Source organism: Salvelinus alpinus, chromosome 22 (genome assembly GCF_045679555.1).
Source record: "Salvelinus alpinus chromosome 22, SLU_Salpinus.1, whole genome shotgun sequence".
Classification (NCBI taxonomy): Eukaryota; Metazoa; Chordata; class Actinopteri; order Salmoniformes; family Salmonidae; genus Salvelinus; species Salvelinus alpinus.
Window position 1 is genome coordinate 11,201,952 of NC_092107.1, and position 19,735 is coordinate 11,221,686.

At 44.1% G+C, this 19,735-nt stretch overlaps 1 protein-coding gene across 4 annotated transcripts; it reads right to left on the minus strand.

The window, feature by feature from the left end:
* Positions 1 to 964: 964 nt before the first annotated feature.
* On the minus strand, positions 965 to 19,497 carry LOC139549724 (hypoxia-inducible factor 1-alpha-like). Of its 4 annotated transcripts, none has more exons than XM_071360431.1 (15): positions 19,346 to 19,497; positions 14,578 to 14,765; positions 14,239 to 14,393; positions 13,254 to 13,338; positions 13,042 to 13,157; positions 9,954 to 10,141; positions 7,888 to 7,994; positions 5,281 to 5,428; positions 4,931 to 5,136; positions 4,522 to 4,661; positions 4,308 to 4,400; positions 4,036 to 4,166; positions 3,451 to 3,562; positions 2,636 to 2,747; positions 965 to 2,443 (listed from the first exon to the last, which is right to left on the minus strand). In XM_071360431.1, the coding sequence occupies exons 1-15, from the start codon at positions 19,375 to 19,377 to the stop codon at positions 2,382 to 2,384; spliced, it is 1,875 nt and encodes a 624-aa protein (XP_071216532.1). In that variant the 5' UTR covers positions 19,378 to 19,497; the 3' UTR covers positions 965 to 2,381. The 4 variants fall into 4 exon arrangements, with proteins under 4 accessions (XP_071216532.1, XP_071216531.1, XP_071216530.1 ...); XM_071360430.1 differs by having other exon boundaries at positions 14,239 to 14,396; XM_071360429.1 differs by lacking the exon at positions 19,346 to 19,497 and adding an exon at positions 16,449 to 16,747.
* Positions 19,498 to 19,735: the final 238 nt, after the last annotated feature.

Here is a 19,735-nt window from a genome sequence, read left to right on the forward strand (position 1 = left end):
TGTATATTATTGTTTTTTTAGTTTTACTCAAACCACCCACGGGCTGGATTGGACCCCTCGTGGGCCGGATCTGGCCCGCGGGCTGTATGTTTGACACCTCTGCTCTAAAGTGCCAGTTAATTTGTAACTATTGTGGCCATTATACATATGGGTGTTATGTTCATGATATGTTCAACTTATTTGGCACCGCCAAACTTAAAGGTGATGCCATTTACACATGGTGTGCTGTGTTTAGAGTGACTAATGTGTAGACTACACCGTTACACAATTTATAACTAGTCTGGGGGTACTGCATAAACTTTACATTAACTGAATAAAACTAGGTCAGAAGTAACCTAATCTCTCGTGGACAGACGCATGTAACATAACTGAGATTTTTTAGTTCTGGGTTTCCGAGATTAGCTTGGGTTTTTTGGGGGAAACAAACGAGCATTATTAAATATCAAGTAAAGAAACATGCTGCAATCCGAAGTCAGGCAGCAACCTGCACTACGAAAATATGAATCTACCATAAACACCACAAGATGGCAGTATTTCTTTACATTACATCCTCTTGAATAAAAAGTGCATTTATATCCTATTCAGTGAATAATACGCAAAACAGACAAACACTAGTCTTTGAAAATGAAAATTATGATAAAAGCCAAATTTAGAAACAGAAGTATTATATGTAAATTACATAACTACAAATGGTGGTAGACCTACATCATTATAGGGTAGGTTGGGGTAAGACTGATATGTGCCATCCGTAGGTAAACACATTTTGAAGGGAAATAGGTGGGTGGGCATAATTACACTTTTTGCCAAACATACTCACCATAAATTGTACTACTTGATTAAAAACGGATAAATAATCCACTTTATTTGAGAGAAATTCTCTTTCCCTATTGGTATATATATATTTTTTTAAGTGTATAGATCTAACTTCATTAGATTATCAGTTTATTAAAAAATATTAGATCAATGTACTTCAATCATTTTATTGGAGTCACCTAAAGTGGGGGGGGTTTAACCCCATGCCACCCTGCTATTGAAGATTATTTTGTAATGAAAAGCAAAGTACATTCTTTAAAAAACCAAAGCTCAAATGGCACCCCAAAAACATATGGAGGGCAAGGTTTACACTACAGAGCGTACAGGTGAGAAGGCTATGTTGCTTCTTTCATCATACAGGGCGAACAAACAACACATTCTGATGAATCTATAGAGATGAACCAAATGCCACCATAGGATCATTTAATCATGCAGGTAAAATAAATCCTGTGTGCTTCAAACCAATTATCTTTCAATCTCTTTCGTATTCTTAAACAATAGATTCATAATAAAGACAACAACGGGGGAGTAATTGATAAGATGTTAAGTAATCATTTCTACAGTACGTGAAATGAATGCGCAAAAGGCGTATATCAGATATTTTATCCACTGAATTTGCAAAACAGCAACCATATTCCGAAAAGAAATAATTACTGCTTGAATATGACAAGATCTTGCACCACCTAGAAATACATGATAAAAGCAACGAAAACACTGCGGTTTATACAATAGTCCATAAGCGAGCATACAAAACATTCATTTAATACATGTTTTTTTTCTTTCTAAAGTCTAGCATGTAAAGTATATAAAATACTAAGTAAAAAGATGCCACTGAAATAATTTGTCTGTTTGGTTGGAAAGAGATGGCAGTCGAGTACGTGACATACAGCTCATCTGTTGAGGCAACAACTGCCTGAGTACTGCATCCAACTGGTCAATAGCAATGGCTTAGGATGTTAGTAATTCATTTGATCCTTCCTTATAAAAATGACCCATAGACGATCGTTCTGAGGTAATATTGGAATATCTTACAACCGTTGTGCGTTTCTGTTACAAAATAATATCATAATAATAAACCCAAAGGTCCACATACCGTACTGAAGAACAGTAGACCAACTGAAGGGTCGTCGCTGTGTCCTAAAACACCACTCTCAGATTTACTGGACGTGTGTGTCTGAAGCTTGATTTGTGCGCGTGTTTTTTGAGTCTGTTCTGACCTCGGAAGCACCATTGGGTCAAGTGTAGTGTTTAGACTAAAGTCTACAAGTGTTCGCAAGAACTGAGAACACTTTTATCAACCCTGAATGAGAGGGGAGGGGGGGCTAAACCTAGTACTGCCATCTGCCCCCTAGAACATGAGACATACAAGAGTGGGGAGAAGAGCATCCTTGCAGAAAACCATAGTAGGCTGTTGTTGTTGTGGACATAGCTGGCCAGCGTGACGAAGTCTGAGTTGGAGGCGCTGGCAGAGAGAATGCGCGCGCCTGGTTGGGGAGTGTGTGAATCCTGTTGAGGCGCCATGATCTCAGAACTCCGCAGCTGGCAGGGGATGATTGGCAGCTGCTTCCTCAAGTCAGAGAGGAGGTCAGGGGGTCAGGTGGGCGGCACAAGAAGAGGTCCCTCATCAAGGCTGGGGGAGAACATGAGAGAGAAGGGGAAGAGGAGGAGAACTGAGTTGAATTGGTCATCACCTATTTCAGTAGATATTAGCAAGAGTGCATTTGGTAGGTACAGTATGACATAGCATGCAAATGCCACACATGAAGCCTAAATATTTGCCTAAGATACAGTAGTACCATGACGCATGTCCGTGTGTTTGTACCTGCGGTGTCACATCGTCCCTGGGCTTCCCCGAGGATGGGGTCCCTGTCCGTCAGCAGTTGACTCCGCCTGCGTGGCTCCAACTCTGGGCTGTCTATATCCTCCAGGCAGTCCTGAAACACACACACAGTTTCAACTTTAATAGCACATCATTGTTCATTAAGTAATTTCATACACCCTCCCCAACTCTCACCCTAAACCCCCTCCTCACCCCACCCTAAACCCCCTCCTCACCCCACCTTAAACCCCCTTCCTCACCCAACCCTAAACCCCCTTCCTCACCCCACCCTAAACCCCCTCCTCACCCCACCCTAAACCCCCTTCCTCACCCAACCCTAAACCCCCCTCCTCACCCCACCCTAAACCCCCTTCCTCACCCCACCCTAAACCCCCCTCCTCACCCCACCCTAAACCCCCTCCTCACCCCACCCTAAACCCCCTTCCTCACCCAACCCTAAACCCCCTCCTCACCCCACCCTAAACCCCCTTCCTCACCCCACCCTAAACCCCCCTCCTCACCCCACCCTAAACCCCCTTCCTCACCCCACCCTAAACCCCCCTCCTCACCCCACCCTAAACCCCCTTCCTCACCCAACCCTCACCCAACCCTAAACCCCCTCCTCACCCCACCCTAAACCCCCTCCTCACCCCACCCTAAACCCCCTTCCTCACCCAACCCTAAACCCCCTTCCTCACCCCACCCTAAACCCCCTTCCTCACCCCACCCTAAACCCCCTTCCTCACCCAACCCTAAACCCCCTTCCTCACCCAACCCTAAACCCCCTTCCTCACCCAACCCTAAACCCCCTTCCTTACCAGTAGGGTGTAGCTGAGAAGCAGTTCCTGCTCGATGGGAGACACCGAGTGTCTCAGTCTCTTGTCCTGACTCATCAGCTGGGAGGGCATGTCTTCATCCTGCTCATGGGTCCTGTAGAAGTTACAGTTAGGAACGTTAACATTCAGCGAACACTTTCACTCCAAAACACCCAACACCACTGTCTGTCACTCCAAAACACCAAACATCACTGTCTGTCACTCCAACACCACTGTCTGTCACTCCAACACCACTGTCTGTCACTCCAACACCACTGTCTGTCACTCCAACACCACTGTCTGTCACTCCAACACCACCGTCTGTCACTCCAACACCACCGTCTGTCACTCCAACACCACCGTCTGTCACTCCAACACCACCGTCTGTCACTCCAACACCACCGTCTGTCACTCCAACACCACCGTCTGTCACTCCAACACCACCGTCTGTCACTCCAAAACACCCAACACCACTGTCTGTCACTCCAAAACTACTGTCTGTCACTCAAACACTCAATCCAACCGGGCGTCTCGTCTCTCTCACTGGTGTGACCCAGACAGCAGTGGTTCAGTAGAGTAGATTTTTACCGTTTCCTGGTAGCAGTGGGGGGCTCTGGGGAGGGGCTGTCAGGGGGCTCAGGGAGCTGGACGCTGAGCAGGAAATCATCATCCATGGAGATATACGGAGCCAGCATGTCCAGATCAACCACTTCCATGTCCTGCCAGCACAGGAGACAGACTGCTCAATCACAGGTATAGGCTCCCTCTTCCTAATTTCCCTCTCAAAATAGTTTGACTTATTGAAGAAATAGGAAAGAACTATGCTCATCATTAAGTGTTCGGCTGTGTTCTGCATGTACCTCAGGCTGGTCTTCCTTCTGCACGACCTCTTCTGGACAGACGGCAAACAACTTCTCCACCTCATCCTCTATTGGCAGCTCCTCAATGGGGATCTGACGAGGACAGATATATAGTGGACTTCTCATCAGTGAGAACACACCGGGTTCATATGTTATAGACTCTAAGGAGATACTGTATCCTCACTGACATTTAAGAATCAACTAAAGTTCTTACCAGCGCTGGTGTTGGTGATGAGGTGGGCTTGTCGAATATGGGTGAGAGGAGCGTCCACAGCTCGGGGGTGCACAGGTCCTGTGGGAAAACTGGGGCGGAGTCAGGGCTTGATGGAAGGCTGAACGACAGCTCCGCAAAGTCTGCAGAAACAACATAAACAGTCTTTTGAGCACTTATGACAGTGAATGAATATGTAGTAAGCCAGCCCTGTCTGAGCCAGAATGGCCCATAGGGCAGGAGGCTGCCACGTGAGGCAGCTTGATCTACTAGTACACTAGTCTGTCGCAGGTCTGCCTCAGGCCCTAGAATCTTTTGGTACTCGACCCGGGGATCAAACTCCCAACCTCAGGGGAGACACTAACCACAAGATGGTACAGTACTAAGGTGTGAATTAAAGTGTGAGGATGACCTGTGACGGGTACGATGGGGTCTCCTGAGACAGGGGCCAGTTGGAGGACGTCCTCTGGGTTCTCCTTCAGCTGTTGGAAGAGCTCTCCACTGCTGCTGTTGTCACTGTCACACAAGGTCTCCTCTGAGGCCTCAGAGACAGGATCACTCTTCAGCCCACAGCCAGTCTGCTCTACTGAGAACACCACATCTGCCTGCTCCACCACACTGAGAGAGAGATGGAGAGAGAAAGAGGGATAGATAGGCAGAGAGAGACAGACAGAAAGAGATTATGTAGGGTAGGGAGAATGGAAAGGGGTGAACGTATGTGTCATGAAAAAGGAGATGAGAGTAGAGGTGGTGGGGCATTACCTGAGGATAAAGTTAAGACAGACCACAGCCTCTGGTTGGGAGGTCTTGTTGTTGTAGATGACTGTAGCCTGGGTCTCTGCCCACACAAAGCCCCCACTCTTAGCCAGGAAACGGTATTGGCTGGTGCACACCTGGCCTTTAGACAGAACTGGGATGGGTGGGGACAGTGGACATATCAATGTACACATACAAACACGCGCACACACCCACAGGCACACTTCAAGTTGACCACTTCACTATAGCACTCTTAAAAGGCCGAGCAGGGCTCATAAATCAATGTCCTTTCCCGGAGGTGGAGTAAATGACATTACTAAGCTGCTCCCGAATGTCCTACGTCAGGTGTCCATGTGGGTTTTAATGACATTATGAAGGGCAGCTCTGAACAGTTGAAACTGGATTTTAAAAGAGCTGACTGACTCTCTGCTAGACACTAATAGATGACCCATCATATCTGGCCCTGTGGCCTCTCTGATCATATCTGGCCCTGTGGCCTCTCTGATCATATCTGGCCCTGTGGCCTCTCTGATCATATCTGGCCCTGTGGCCTCTCTGATCATATCTGGCCCTGTGGCCTCTCTGATCATATCTGGCCCTGTGGCCTCTCTGATCATATCTGGCCCTGTGGCCTCTCTGATCATATCTGGCCCTGTGGCCTCTCTGATCATATCTGGCCCTGTGGCCTCTCTGAATCGCGGTATTGAACGCTTTAGCAGGATTCTTTCTCTTCACAACTGGCTACGTGATTATTGCAGCTCAATGTGTGTAACTTTTGTTGACAATTCCGATACCTTTCGGAAACCAAACACATTTTATAAGGAGGATGGGATCCACCCAAATCGTTTGGGTTCCTGGATCCTTTCACAGCATTATAAGGCTGTGTTGAGACAATGACTTATCAATGACCCAAGCCCAGCTCAGTTAATCCCTACCATTGTGTCGCAGAGTTGTCATAATGCTTCAGCAAATGGACATTACACCAGCGGCGTCGGTAGACACAATGTAAGTAACCTAATCTGTCCCTCTTACTGCCCTGAATGCCTCTGTTGATCCTACAGCTATTGTATACAGTAATCATGTGCCTATGAACCAGATTTATACTGTTACCACTGAGGTGGTGTGCCCTAGGAGGAAGTCCACTGTGTGCAGCTCACCCTGCACTAACATAAATAACATGAACATATCTACATCTGCTGAGCTTCCCTGTAAACAAATGAAAACAAGTAAGCATTCCAAAAGAAAAGTTCTCAAAATAGCCCACGTTAACATACATAGCTTAAGAAACAAGGTTTATGAAATCAATAATTTGCTAGTAACAGATGACATTCATATTCTGACTATCTCTGAAACTCACTTAGATAATACCTTTGACGATAGTGGTAGCAATACAAGGTTATAACTTTTATAGAAAATATAGAAATGCCAATGGTGGAGGTGTTGCTGTTTATATTCAGAACCACATTCCTGTAAAGATTAGAGAGGATCTCATGTTAAATACTGTTAATATAAATACTAGTAATATGGCTACAGGTTAATCTGCCTCACCTAAAGCCCCTTCTGCTGGGAAGTTGCTATAGACCACCAAGTGCTAACAGTCAGTATCTGGATAATATGTGTAAAATGCTTGATAATGTGTGCGATATCAACAGAGGTATATTTTCTGGGTGATTTAAATATGGACTGGCTTTCATCAAGCTGCCCACTCAAGAAAAAGCTTCAAACTGTAACCAGTGCCTGCAACCTGGTTCAGGTTGTCAGTCAACCTACCAGGGTAGTTACAAACAGCACAGGAATGAAATTATCAACATGTATTGATCACATCTTTACTAATGCTGCAGAAATGTGCTTGAAAGCAGTATCCAGATCCACCGGATGTAGTGATCACAATATAGTAGACATATCTAGGAAAACCAAAGTTCCAATGGCTGGGCCTAATATAGTGTATAAGAGGTCATACAATAAGGTTTGTAGTGATTCCTATGTTGTTGATGTAAAGAATATTTGTTGGTCCGTGGTGTGTAATGAGGAGCAAACAGACGCTGCACTTGACACTACTGTTAGCTAGCCCGATAGTCACGAACAATTGTTAGCTAGCTACCCACAAAGAATTGACATCTACCTTGCACAACAATACTTTTAGGTCATTTTTGCCTGTGTGGTCTCGTCTCTATTTTTGCTGGCTGAAAGAAGGTTTCAGTGAATGGGAGGTGCAGCGTGAGGCAATACAGTAGGGGGAGTGTAAGCGCTTCTCACAGTAGTACGCAAATTGAGAAACACCCCATGTATTCACGCAGTCTAGCAGTAGTTGTATTTGTCCAATCCTGTCCTTACTGTTCAGTCTGCTTCCCAGACACTCAGGAGGAAAGGCTGAGCAGTAGCAAGTCCGCCTGACAACAGCTGTCACAACAACACGTCGTCCCCAGTACTCACACAGAGTCATTTTACCTATGTGTCACTCACCGGCATAACGCCTTAAAGTGTTACACTGACTCTCACGGAACTGTTATATGTCACATGATAATGTTACAAAGGAGACTAGCTCGGTGAAACCAATGTTTTAGCATGGGCCCTTCCACCTACAATCCACACACACCCTGCTCAGAGACTCACGGATGTGCAGGCTCTTGGTCACATGATCCGAGTCCAGGGCATGATGGAATTCGTAGGCAGATTTGCCAATCAGATCTTCTGGCTCGTATCCCACTAGCTCTGCCACCCTGGCAACACAGTGGATACAGAAGGAGGGGGTCAGAGGTCAGCTTGTAGTCAACAACCCATCGATGATGCAGTATGGTAGTTTTGCAAGAGGGAAAATGATTCATTTACCCCAGCAGATTAAGTTATGAGTTATTGTAATGAGCCCCACATTGTAGGCAACAAACAATGGTTATAACCGTTCCCATGGTATGGGGATGGCCATCTCCAGCGGTCTGTTTGTTTGTGTGTAGTGGGGAATTATTTCATTCACGATTTTCTGTACTTGATTTGTTAATGATATGTTCTAAATATAATTGTATAAGCGGAGAGACGTGGACCGAGGCATTCCCCTGGGAGGTGAAACCGGAATTAGCCATGTACCCCCATGTTAACTCCATGTTTGGTTAAGTACATTTACATTACATTTAAGTCATTTAGCAGACGCTCTTATCCAGAGCGACTTACAAATTGGAAAGTTCATACATATTCATCCTGGTCCCCCCGTGGGGAATGAACCTGGCGTTGCAAGCGCCATGCGTTGCAAGCGCCATGCTCTACCAACTGAGCCACACGGGACCACGTGTGGCTAAGTAGTTTTCTTCTGTTAGTCTATAATTATGTTGTAACTGACTACTGATATCCTTTTACTTCTTAGACCTTTGACCTGTTTAAGTGCTGATGGTATACTTTCTGGTAATCTGTGTCGACAGTGGCTAAGGTCTTACTTAGTTGGAGTCAGAAGATTTAGTGACCTTGAAGACAGAACAGTTGTCTGCTGATAGTGGATATAAGGGCCTTCTCCGAGGAGGCCAGGCAGACCTTTTCTATGCTGGAGGCTGTCTCCCGTTGAAACTTGTATGAAACCGAATTGATTTATGATTGACTATAACCGCGACTACTCTTCTCTTTTATTCAGGGGTTGGAACCAAAATATAACGGGTAGGGAGAGATCGAGACAGAGGGGTGAACTTTTAGGTGGCTTGATGTCCTGAACATCATGGCATGACTTGGAATGTGTTTAGGCTATTACTAGCATCAGAACTTCACTGAATAACAGAATTATATAATAGATATTGTGATTATTTTTGAATTTTTTTTTACAAAAAATCTATAAATTCATATTATTACCCGTTTCTCATGATTTTAAAATAACTTTTATCTTTCGAAACCCTAGAGATCACTTTCGTTTCCGGTTCTGTTTCCTTCCCTCTAATTAGTTCACTGTTTTCCATGAACCGTTTCCAACCCCTGCTTTTATTCATTTCACAATCCCCTTTACAGAGTGTGTATGTGGGTGTGTGTTTGTGTGCGAGGTTTCTGTTGCTATGCATGTGTGTATTAGCCTAAAAGTGAGTGTAGCGTTCAGTCTCGTTTAATCATGGGTGTATCCATTACGGCCAAATCTATTGCAAAACGTTTTGCAACCGAAACTGTTTACTTCAAATGCTGTTGAGTTACGTTTTGTTCTCAAATGAAAATTGTTGTTCAGTCGTGTCTCTTTCTGGAAAGATTTGGATGGAGCCCCAGGGTTTCTCCAAACTCGGTCCTGGGCCCCCCCCCCCCTGGGTGCACGTTTTAGTGTTTTGCCCCTAACACTACACAGCTGATTCAAATAATCAAAGCTTGATGATGACTTGGTTATTTGTATCAGCTGTATAGTGCTCGGGCAAAAACCAAAAGGTGCCCCCGGGAGGGTGGTTGGGAAACCCTGCTTTAGAGCATGGAAGAATTGATCATTTATAGATGTGCAGCTTGTGCCCAATACTTCAGACTTGTCATATTGGAACGGCAACTTGTGGAAACTAGCACATTTAAATGAACTACTTCCATTTAAGAATGAAACAGCTTATACGTCACGTTGAAGAGTGTTTGGATTAAATGGTTTCTGTTGCAAAAGGTTTTTCAACAGACTAAACGTTTTGCAACAGAATTGGCGTAATGAATTCACCCTGTGTGTGTGTGTGTCTGCTCAGCCTCACCTGCCCTCGCAGTGTGTGAAGCGCAGGTCCATGCTGTGTCGAGTGAGGAAGGTACTGCGGTCCAGAGGGAACTCCACACTGGACGGGTGGGGGATGGGCTCACACAGCACCGTCATGAAGCTGCCTGCAGGAGGTGACGAGTCCTCGTCACTGCAGCACACACGCATGTGGCCTGTACAGTGCAGCACCTGGGGGCCACAGAGTGCAGGAAGGTTAGTTTGATAACCATGACTATCCATATTTACATAACAGGGCACATGCATGAGCAACAGAACCAATAAGTCCCAATGTGAATGTTGTCGAGCAGGGATGGGCAACTTTGATGGGGGTGGGGGGCACCAAAAAAATCACAACTCATCATGAGGGGCCGCATTGGCTCGCTTTTTTGTTGTATGGAAATTGATACGAGGGCCTTTAAAAAATGGGGGCTGTGCCACGGGCTGCCCGCTAGTTGCCCATTCCTGTTGCAGAGACAATTCAGGGCAGACATAACTATGTTAAGCAACATTCACAGTGGGACTTGACATGGCGTGTTAGAAGAAAATAAAGGAATGTAAGGATTATTCTATACAAGAGGAACGCTCCGTCCCAAATGGCAGCATATCCCTATATATAGTGCACTACTTCAGACCAGAGCTCTATTCCCTATATAGTGCACTTCTTCAGACCAGAGCTCTATTCCCTATATAGTGCACTACTTCAGACCAGAGCTCTATTCCCTATATAGTGCACTACTTCAGACCAGAGCTCTGTTCCCTATATAGTGCACTACTTCAGACCAGAGCTCTGTTCCCTATATAGTGCACTACTTCAGACCAGAGCTCTATTCCCTATATAGTGCACTACTTCAGACCAGAGCTCTATTCCCTATATAGTGCACTACTTCAGACCAGAGCTCTATTCCCTATATAGTGCACTACTTCAGACCAGAGCTCTATTCCCTATATAGTGCACTACTTCAGACCAGAGCTCTATTCCCTATATAGTGCACTACTTCAGACCAGAGCTCTATTCCCTATATAGTGCACTACTTCAGACCAGAGCTCTATTCCCTATATAGTGCACTACTTCAGACCAGAGCTCTATTCCCTATATAGTGCACTACTTCAGACCAGAGCTCTATTCCCTATATAGTGCACTACTTCAGACCAGAGCTCTATTCCCTATATAGTGCACTATTTCAGACCAGAGCTCTATTCCCTATATAGTGGACTATTTCAGACCAGAGCTCTATTCCCTATATAGTGGACTACTTTAGACCAGAGCTCTATTCCCTATATAGTGCAGTACTTCAGACCAGAGCTCTGGAGCAGACCAAATAACCAGAGATGGAGAGGAACAGCAGTATACTGGAACAGCAGTATACAAATGGGATGTGATGCCCTTGTAACACGGCCAAGAGCGAGAACACAGACTAATTTCAATAACACAAATGCTGAGTCAACACTGTTCACACACCTCTACTGGAATCCAGAGTATAACCGGGCCAAGGCTTTCTGACAGTCATGGTCACTGATGGACCCCTGCCCTGTGTGTGTGTGCGCACTTGTTTTACGACCTTATCAGGACCCCAATGTTCTAACAATTCACCCAAACGTCCTGACAAGGTAGGAAAACACTTTTTTCTTGTCCGGAATTTGTTAAAATTATATTTAAAGTTTAAGGGTTAGGTTTTAGAGTTTTAAGTTAAGGTTAGGTTTAGGGGTTAAGGTTAGGGAAAATAGTATTTTTAAAAGGTCCAAAAAAAGCACTCCCCAAAAACTACATAAATTTCACAAAAATAAAGCTGTAATCCCCTGGATCAACCTCTCGATGCTGGACACTGAGCCAAGCAGAAATGAGAGAAATGAAGGTGAGGGGACACCATCTATACTACCAATGATAGTCGATCCAATAGGAAAGAAAGTAAGGCAGGGTGGCAGGCTGGATTAAGTAAAGAACCAGACTCATAAACCAGAGAGATATGGTTAATCCCCACGTCTCATCATTAGAATGGAGACAGATCCCTGATATCTAGGCCAGCCAGACTGTCCTACCTAACCTTTCAGCTGGATTAAGTGTCCTGGCCTTCTGAATCCAAAACACATCTCATGTTTATAGCTCGGATGTTTCGCTAATGTCTTAGCAACGCCACTGGTAACAGCAACATATGAATCTCACTGAATGGTGAAAGACGGCCCGAATAGGGTTGGCCATATCCAGACCTTCTGATTCAGAGGGGTTGGGTTGAATGCGGAAGACGCATTTCAGTTGGGGATACCTAGTAAGTTGTACCTTTCCCTTCATACCAATCCTGTACCATAGCGGGGTACATGGTATTACCGTTATAGCAGCCCCTTGTATGCGCTCTCTCTCCATTGCGCCTGGCGCTCTCTCTCCAAGCGCAATCGGACATAAACGAATCGCAAGAACAGACAGCCCAGCTCATAGAGTTATACTCAAAAGGCTACTATTTTTCTGCATGCACAAAATAAATATTAGACAACGGGGATCTTGATCAAGGAGAGGATTGATCGTCTCTGCTGTAAATCTTGAAAGCTAGCAACTTAGCTAGAGAGGAAGTTAGCAAACCAAATGCAGAGCTGAAGAGAATTGATATGGCACATCTTAGATAGTCAAATGTATAGTTATAAGACATTTTGCTAGCAAGCATTAGTTGTGCATTTCAAGTGTGAATTTCAAGTGTGAAGATCAATATTCACGTCATGTCACAAAGCTTCCATTTGCTCAGTGTGCTCTTTGTAAACCAACATACCATGTGACTGGCTCAATCAACTGCTTTGGGGAACGACTTCTTAATGAAAAAAATAACGAAACGTGCAAAATGAAGGACGCGATCTGCTTTATCTATTAACTTATTAGTGCACAAGTTGACTGCAGGTATTTATTTAAAAACAAATATTCACATTTATGAAAAAACAAGCTACAAATAGTTAACGGTATTGATGATATTGAATATTTCAAAATACCCCGGTATACAGCCAAAGCCTAACGCCCTATGTAGGTGTGGAATACGCAGGTGTACGGGGCTTGGGGTGTTGGTGGCTCATTAGGGCTCAGCTGTGTGTGTGTGTGTGTGGGGGCGTACCTTCCAGGTGGCAGACTTTATGTTGACAGTGCGCCCTCTAACAGTCAGAGTGCTCTTCATCCTGAGAAAGAAGGTCATCTCTGTGTGTTGCTGCACTGGTTTCTTCTTGAATACACCTGGGATGGAGAGAATAGGTCCCAGGCTTTAGGCCTATAGCTCTGTGTGAGCATGCATGATGAACACACACACACACAAAGGGTAGTTTGTCTCACCTGGCCTAGGCACCAGGAGATCCCGTAGCTCCTCTTGGTCACATGGGTGGACAAAGTCATACACACTCTGGCCCAGCATCTCCAGCTGGACAACAACAATAATACAACCATGTCAATACAATGCCACACAGGCGCCTTTTCCATGAACTGCAGATTAGGAAAAGCTGCACTGCAAATCCGAGAATATCACACCTGGTGCTTCGTAGTTTGCATCTATTTGCTAACTTCTACAAACATGATGTCTGCATTTTCTTGGTAATCCAACCAACCAGACTTTTAAATTTGTTCCGCAGGGTAATCTAGGGGACCATAAACTTTTAGCTCCCATTTCACTATTGTGGGATGATTATTTGTAATGGCTATGATTGTACTACAAGCCTGCATGTCAAATAATAAAAAGAAAGATAAGCTAAGAAAGGGGGGGGAGAGATGACTTGTTTTTTTCTGTAGAACTTGAGGGCTCTCAGAGACCACAGCCTGTTTTGAAGGAAGAAAAGGAAGCATGTATAAAGAACACATATCACGTGTGGTTTAACTCACGTCAGACACTGAAAAACCAATCAATTATGCAACATAAAACTAACCAATTGGACAACCAAATTGTTCATCAAAGGCCATGAATAAAAACGTTGTAAAACATGCATTAATAACTGAATATTATTAACATTACTCGTTGCCATGCGTTAAGTGGGAGAATCCACTTTTTGTATCGAGTCTGCAGTCGACATTCTAGTAAGTCTATAACGGATTCATTCTACTTGACTATACTCAATTAGAGCTTCGTGGATACAGACTGACTGTAAACAAAATCACACAACAGCAGTGGAACTGTATATTACTATAGTACTACTATATGCCATTAAGCAGATGCTTTTTATCCAAGGAGACTTACAACAGCGAGTGCATCCATTTTCATATGGATCGCCCCAGTGGGAATCAAACCCATGACCCTGATGTTACCAAGACCATGTGCGGCTGTATGTACCTGTTGGATGCCCAGGTGTTTGTCGACGCTGTCACCCAGGTAAATCATATCCCCCTCCTCTGTCATCACCATGATGAAGCCTGCCAACGCCCGGGGGTAGAACCCATCCATCGTGTCCTCGTCCCCATCTGTGACGCGCTCCTCACTCGTATCCCCTGCTACGACATAAAACCCACGTCATTAGAAAATACACGCGTCCTACGTCATGTCACCACCTTTTCGACTCAAGGGTCTAGACTACCACCATCTTGGGAGTTGGTTATTACTTGGAAAGTAGTACAGAAAGTAGGCTCTCAACCATTCACAGGACACGGACATGACTGGCCAATGGGAGCCCACCTGAGCGGAGGTGGTGCATGCGAAGGAAGCTGAGCGTCACCCTCATGATGGCGGCCTTGTCCAGGTCGGCGGAGACTCTGCGGGGGAGGGGCAGGGTATGGGCCAGCTCGTAGAACAGCTCCGTCTCCAGACTCCGCCTGCAGCGCGCCGCATCCCGGGAACGCACCTTCCGCTGAACCGTACTCGACCTGGACAGAAAAAAAAGAGTGGTGAGGAAGTGATGAATCAGGAAGAGAAGTAGAACAGACCAAGGCGGTGTAGGAGCAAGGCATACTGAGGAGGTGTTCGTTCATGAAGATAAATCCTTTGTGATTTCTTGCGTTCACAAATGTAATCCAATTTTCCGATGTGCGAAATTCTAACAAATCACAAAACGCCCAAAACCCTTTCAACACACATTTCAATATACTTTTTCTGTGAAGTCAGTCATTGTGTACACAAAGTCAAACCAGATAATTAACATCCACTTACTATCTACAGTGTAATATTCACTTCCTTCTCAGACAAACAAAATTACAACATTGTTTATTACTCTTCTTCATCAAACGTCTCTGATCCTCTCTTTACTCTATCACACCTCCATAACCGAACAAGCAAATAGGCAAATATTCAAACTCACACATACAAACAGATGGAACAAAAATGTATTTCCTAAATTGTTTTCTCTTTGTGTAGTTGAAGTGTTCTCCGAGTCTCACACTGTGTCTGTGAGGGGGCAGGGAAACGATCCTCCCTGAACCACAGCCCTTAATCTCCTTTTACCTCCCTCCCCTTAGCTTCCTCCTTCGCACCACGGGGATACAGGCAGGCTCTGTTAACCCGTTTATGGCATCTGACCCCAATCAACAGACCCCCCCCTCGTGTCCTCCATTGTCCCTCTGTCCTCTATAGTCTCAGAGAGCTTCTGAGATTGTGCCCTCACTTCTTTCCCCCTGGCTTTTCACAGGAAGTTTAAACAGAAGCAATGTGTATCTCCATGTATGACTGCAGGCTGGGTGAAACGGTTCAGGAGTTCTCCCAGTCCCTTAGCATCTCACAATCTGTGTTTATCCAAAGAAAATGTAATTGATTATTTAATAACTGTAATTGATCCTTACCAGCTGTGGTAATATGAAGTGAGAGTAATGAGTTTCGTCATTGGCCAGGGTGTGACAGAATGTGCTCGGTTTGATTTTAATATGGTCAGATATGTGATCTCAAAGTATTAGCCTAAGTAACAGGCAACATAAGGGCACTTCCATGGTAACAGAATTTTGATTTTTCACTTAAAATGTATGCCAAAAAAACATTGATTTCAAAGTTTAACAAACCATACAACTCTACGCACAAGACTACCTTTAACAATTTACATTGAAAATGTTACAACAACAAAAAACATTACTGGAACAACTGTGCAGATACAAAGTTTGGTAACAGAATTTTGATAAAATCTCCCTCCGTTTTTTTATGTGACCACGTTTTTCAAAAAGATTCAAACGGTATGTGCAGAACTACAGTAAGTAACGTGGATTTACACCTGGTAACAGAAATACGGTAATGTAATTTCCTCATGGGTCCCTGATCTGTACAACACAGAAATGCATAATTATGTATATGAATGTCATTCTCTTCATGATGTATCCTAAATAGGTACACAAAACGATAGAAATATGCAATATCCTCCTTTGCATTTTGGGTATTATTCTACATACTGGCTATTATTTTAATGAGCTCTGTTACCAAGCAAGACCAAATTTGGTTGGTCCAGACAAAATCTGAACCAATCATAGAAGTCTATGTTTCACAAGTTTGGACATCAAAGTACACCACAGTAGATAATACAGTACAGTACGGGACTGATTTCTATATCCCGCTCAGGCTGCTTTTCATACCGCGTCCACCCGCTCCCGCTGACTTCTTGTCCGACTCCCACCTGCTCCCGCAAGAACTGGTCCTGAATCCAACCCCAGTCCCGCAAAGTTATTTTAGGTGTATGTGAAGCAGCTTCATTTACAGCCCCAGTCTTTAGTTTTGAACGGTTTGGGCTACAGATGAGCGGTTTTCTGCATTTCTCCAACACTGGCCGCGCATTGTGCATGATTGATTGTTACTCAATTATTCAAACAATTTAAAAGTAAATGCTACAGCCCACACTATGCAAAATAATATTTTGTTTGTCAATAGAGGATTGTGCTTCTATCTCCTGTCTTGTATAGACTCTGAGATTAAATAGGCAAAGACGTCACACTCCTATCTCACAGCAATACTGCAGCTTACCCATACTGTCCCATAATACACTAGTTGCTTTTGAAGTAACAGTTGTTGTGTTTAAGGGGTTAGAGTGCACTGCCTGCCAAGCCCCCTGACTGCTGATTGGTCAGTTCAATGGAGTCAGCTCCTTTTCTGCTCCTGGGATCTTCATAGCTCAGTGGCTGGTATGCTAGAGTGGGGGAGGGGTATTTGAGTGAGCTGGAGCCTCTCAGCCAGACTGTTGGCTTTTGAAATTATGAAGGAAAAAGGAAACCACACACTGCTCTTGATAGTATCACCGATTTTACAAAAGAGAGTGCAAGATATTTTGTGAATATGTCTAAAAACATAATTGTATTTGGAGAGGTTTTTGACCATACATTGACCTAAACTCAAACACTCAAGACAACATGAAAAAATGATTGTATATATCAACGAATGCCATTTTGGCCATACAAATACTGTCATAAATTACAGGAATTAATGGAAATATTTTACACAAGTTGACATTTGAGAGATTTTTGACACCTAAAGGACACCTGGGCCTTGTTAAGGATAAACATGTATACAGACAGATTGGTATGAGATATCTGCTCCATTTTTTGGTGCACATGTTGACAAGATGTTGGGGAATCACTGGAATGAAATATTGACCCACTGAGCTTGCCTGACGACTTCAACACTGTGGGGAAAAAAGTGTGTGTGACTGTTTTAGCCCTCCACAGGAACAGGATAGAGCCCTATAAAATGTGTTGTTCAGGCATAGTTTAGTCAAAATCTATATTTGGGTCTAATTACCCTGAACTTGAGTTGTGTCTCAAGGTCCCTGGTGACAGAATCCACAACAATCTATTTATTACTTCTGCCACAGTCCGCATCGTCAAATGTCATGAATGTAAACAGCCAACCCGATGTTAGCAATGCTGCACTGCAAGCTTAAGTTTCCTAAGAATATATTGTCACCGTGGGTCTTCAGTTTAGACATCTCAAGGTTAAGGTAAATCGACCCAAATATAGATTGACTGAACTAGGCCTCTCTTTAACCTTTTACTTTTTGAAAATCATTTATCGTCGATATAAAATGTAGGCTCCAAAGGGTTCCAAAACCGTAGATCGAAAGCGAGGCGTATCAATATTTAGATAGAGCATTTGGGCAGCGTCAGAGCATTTACCCCGCCCGGCATTTTGGTAGGCTACGTGAAGTGACCCATGGCAATTGGAGTCCTAACGGCAAGACTGACTGTAGGCAGTGTCAATTTGACCTGGGAAACATGAATGAAAACCAATGGAACATGTACTCTCGGGTGGGTATAATTTGTGGAACGGTCCAACAGGAATCTGTTCCAAAAACGTAAATAACAAGGTTGCCAACAAACAACACATACAAAGTTGTATAGCGGCAGAATAAGATACCGGGTAGGGAGTGGGCTATTTCATTAAGTTTTTCACTCACCACGTTTATTCCGAAAAATGTCTGTCTTCACTCTGGTAGCCTATGGACAAACATTAAGAATAAGCCACCCTATCCTCTCTACCCCCCTGGAATAAGGTCAATGACGTCTTCAACCCCACACTTTACAGGTTTACTAGGCTCTAAATGTAATCCGCCTCAAAATGAGTTGATGATATTGAGATGTGTGAATTGGGTAGGCTCAATCCTATCCTAAACTATATAGAATCTCTCAACCAAAACTATGTAGTAAAATATATACTTAAATAAGGTTGTCTAATAGTTGTTGCACAATTTCCACTGCCAAGATCTAAATGCAGAGACACAGAGGCGTCATGCCCATAGGGGGCACAGGGGTAAGTGCCCCCTCAGATTTGTCCTGTAAAAAAAAAATTATATATATTTCTCTGTAATACTACTAGCCACAATTTGATCAAGTTGGGTTAAGCTAGCCCAGATAGGTTTCCAATATCCCAACCTCATAACTTGGTACCAAGAAGCCATTTCAGGCTATCAATCAAGTTAGAGTAGCTAGCTTGTCCAATTATCTTAGCTGGCATGTGTAAAGGATGTCACGTTGCTTGCTTAGCTAGTACCACTTCATCCCGAGTTGGAGCATACCTGGCGCAAACTCTGGACCTCTGCCTTGCTAGCACACATGACCGCCACCCTGAAACATCTTACCAGTCAGCGCCACATGAAAAACTAGCTAAAGTCTGAAGTGGCTGAGGAATACGTTTCACACATCCCCATGTGCTACACATGCCTGCTGGCAAGGTTCGTAGACTTCAGAAAGGCAAGCAAGATTTTGGGCCCTAGATTGCAGGAAAAAGCCGTTTCAGGTGTTTGAAAATGCACATACTTTGTGCCCCCTCGAATTTGGGTGCATGACGCCCCTGGGAGAAGACTTGGGGAAAAAATTGAAAAGAAATTGATTTTACTTTTTGATATCTCGTATCTGTACATTCGTGCGCATGTCCAAGTTATTTGAGTCGGCAGACAATAGGCTATGAGAACACTTGTGATATGTCGACGATGTTTAATTGAAACCGAAAACGCACATGTATAACTAATTTATAAATGTCTTACCGTTGTCCAACAGGCTCTTCCTTCGTATCCATATTAAACACTTAAACTTCAAGGATCAGACTTCTGATTTGTTTTATTATTGTTCAATTCTATGCTGAGACTGTTTGACTCGAGAAAGCTCTAACAACAACGCCTCATCCCGACTGGCTTCCGCCTTGGCAGACATTCTAGCCAATGAGAGGGAAGATTCGCATGAACAACAGGGATGCGTTCAGTTAGAAAAAACGTACTGCAACGTTCAATTAAAAGGACATGGTGCGGTTCTGAACGACCAGTTCAAAAACGGAGAGATGGTGGGTTGGGGACCGGCACTTTAAAAACGTCACTCACTGCTTTAAAACTATACCCACCAAACGTACCTCAAAGTCTGTTCAAGAACGTTGAAGGACG

Coding starts and splice junctions, on each gene's coding strand:
- LOC139549724 (XM_071360428.1), bottom strand. CDS start 16,654: ATGCACAATGCGCGGCCAGTGTTGGAGAAATGCAGAAAACCGCTCATC. Junction 13,339..14,238: donor AACACCTGGGCATCCAACAG/GTACATACAGCC, acceptor GTTGTTGTCCAG/CTGGAGATGCTGGGCCAGAG. Junction 7,995..9,953: donor TTCACACACTGCGAGGGCAG/GTGAGGCTGAGC, acceptor CTGTGTTGCCAG/GGTGGCAGAGCTAGTGGGAT.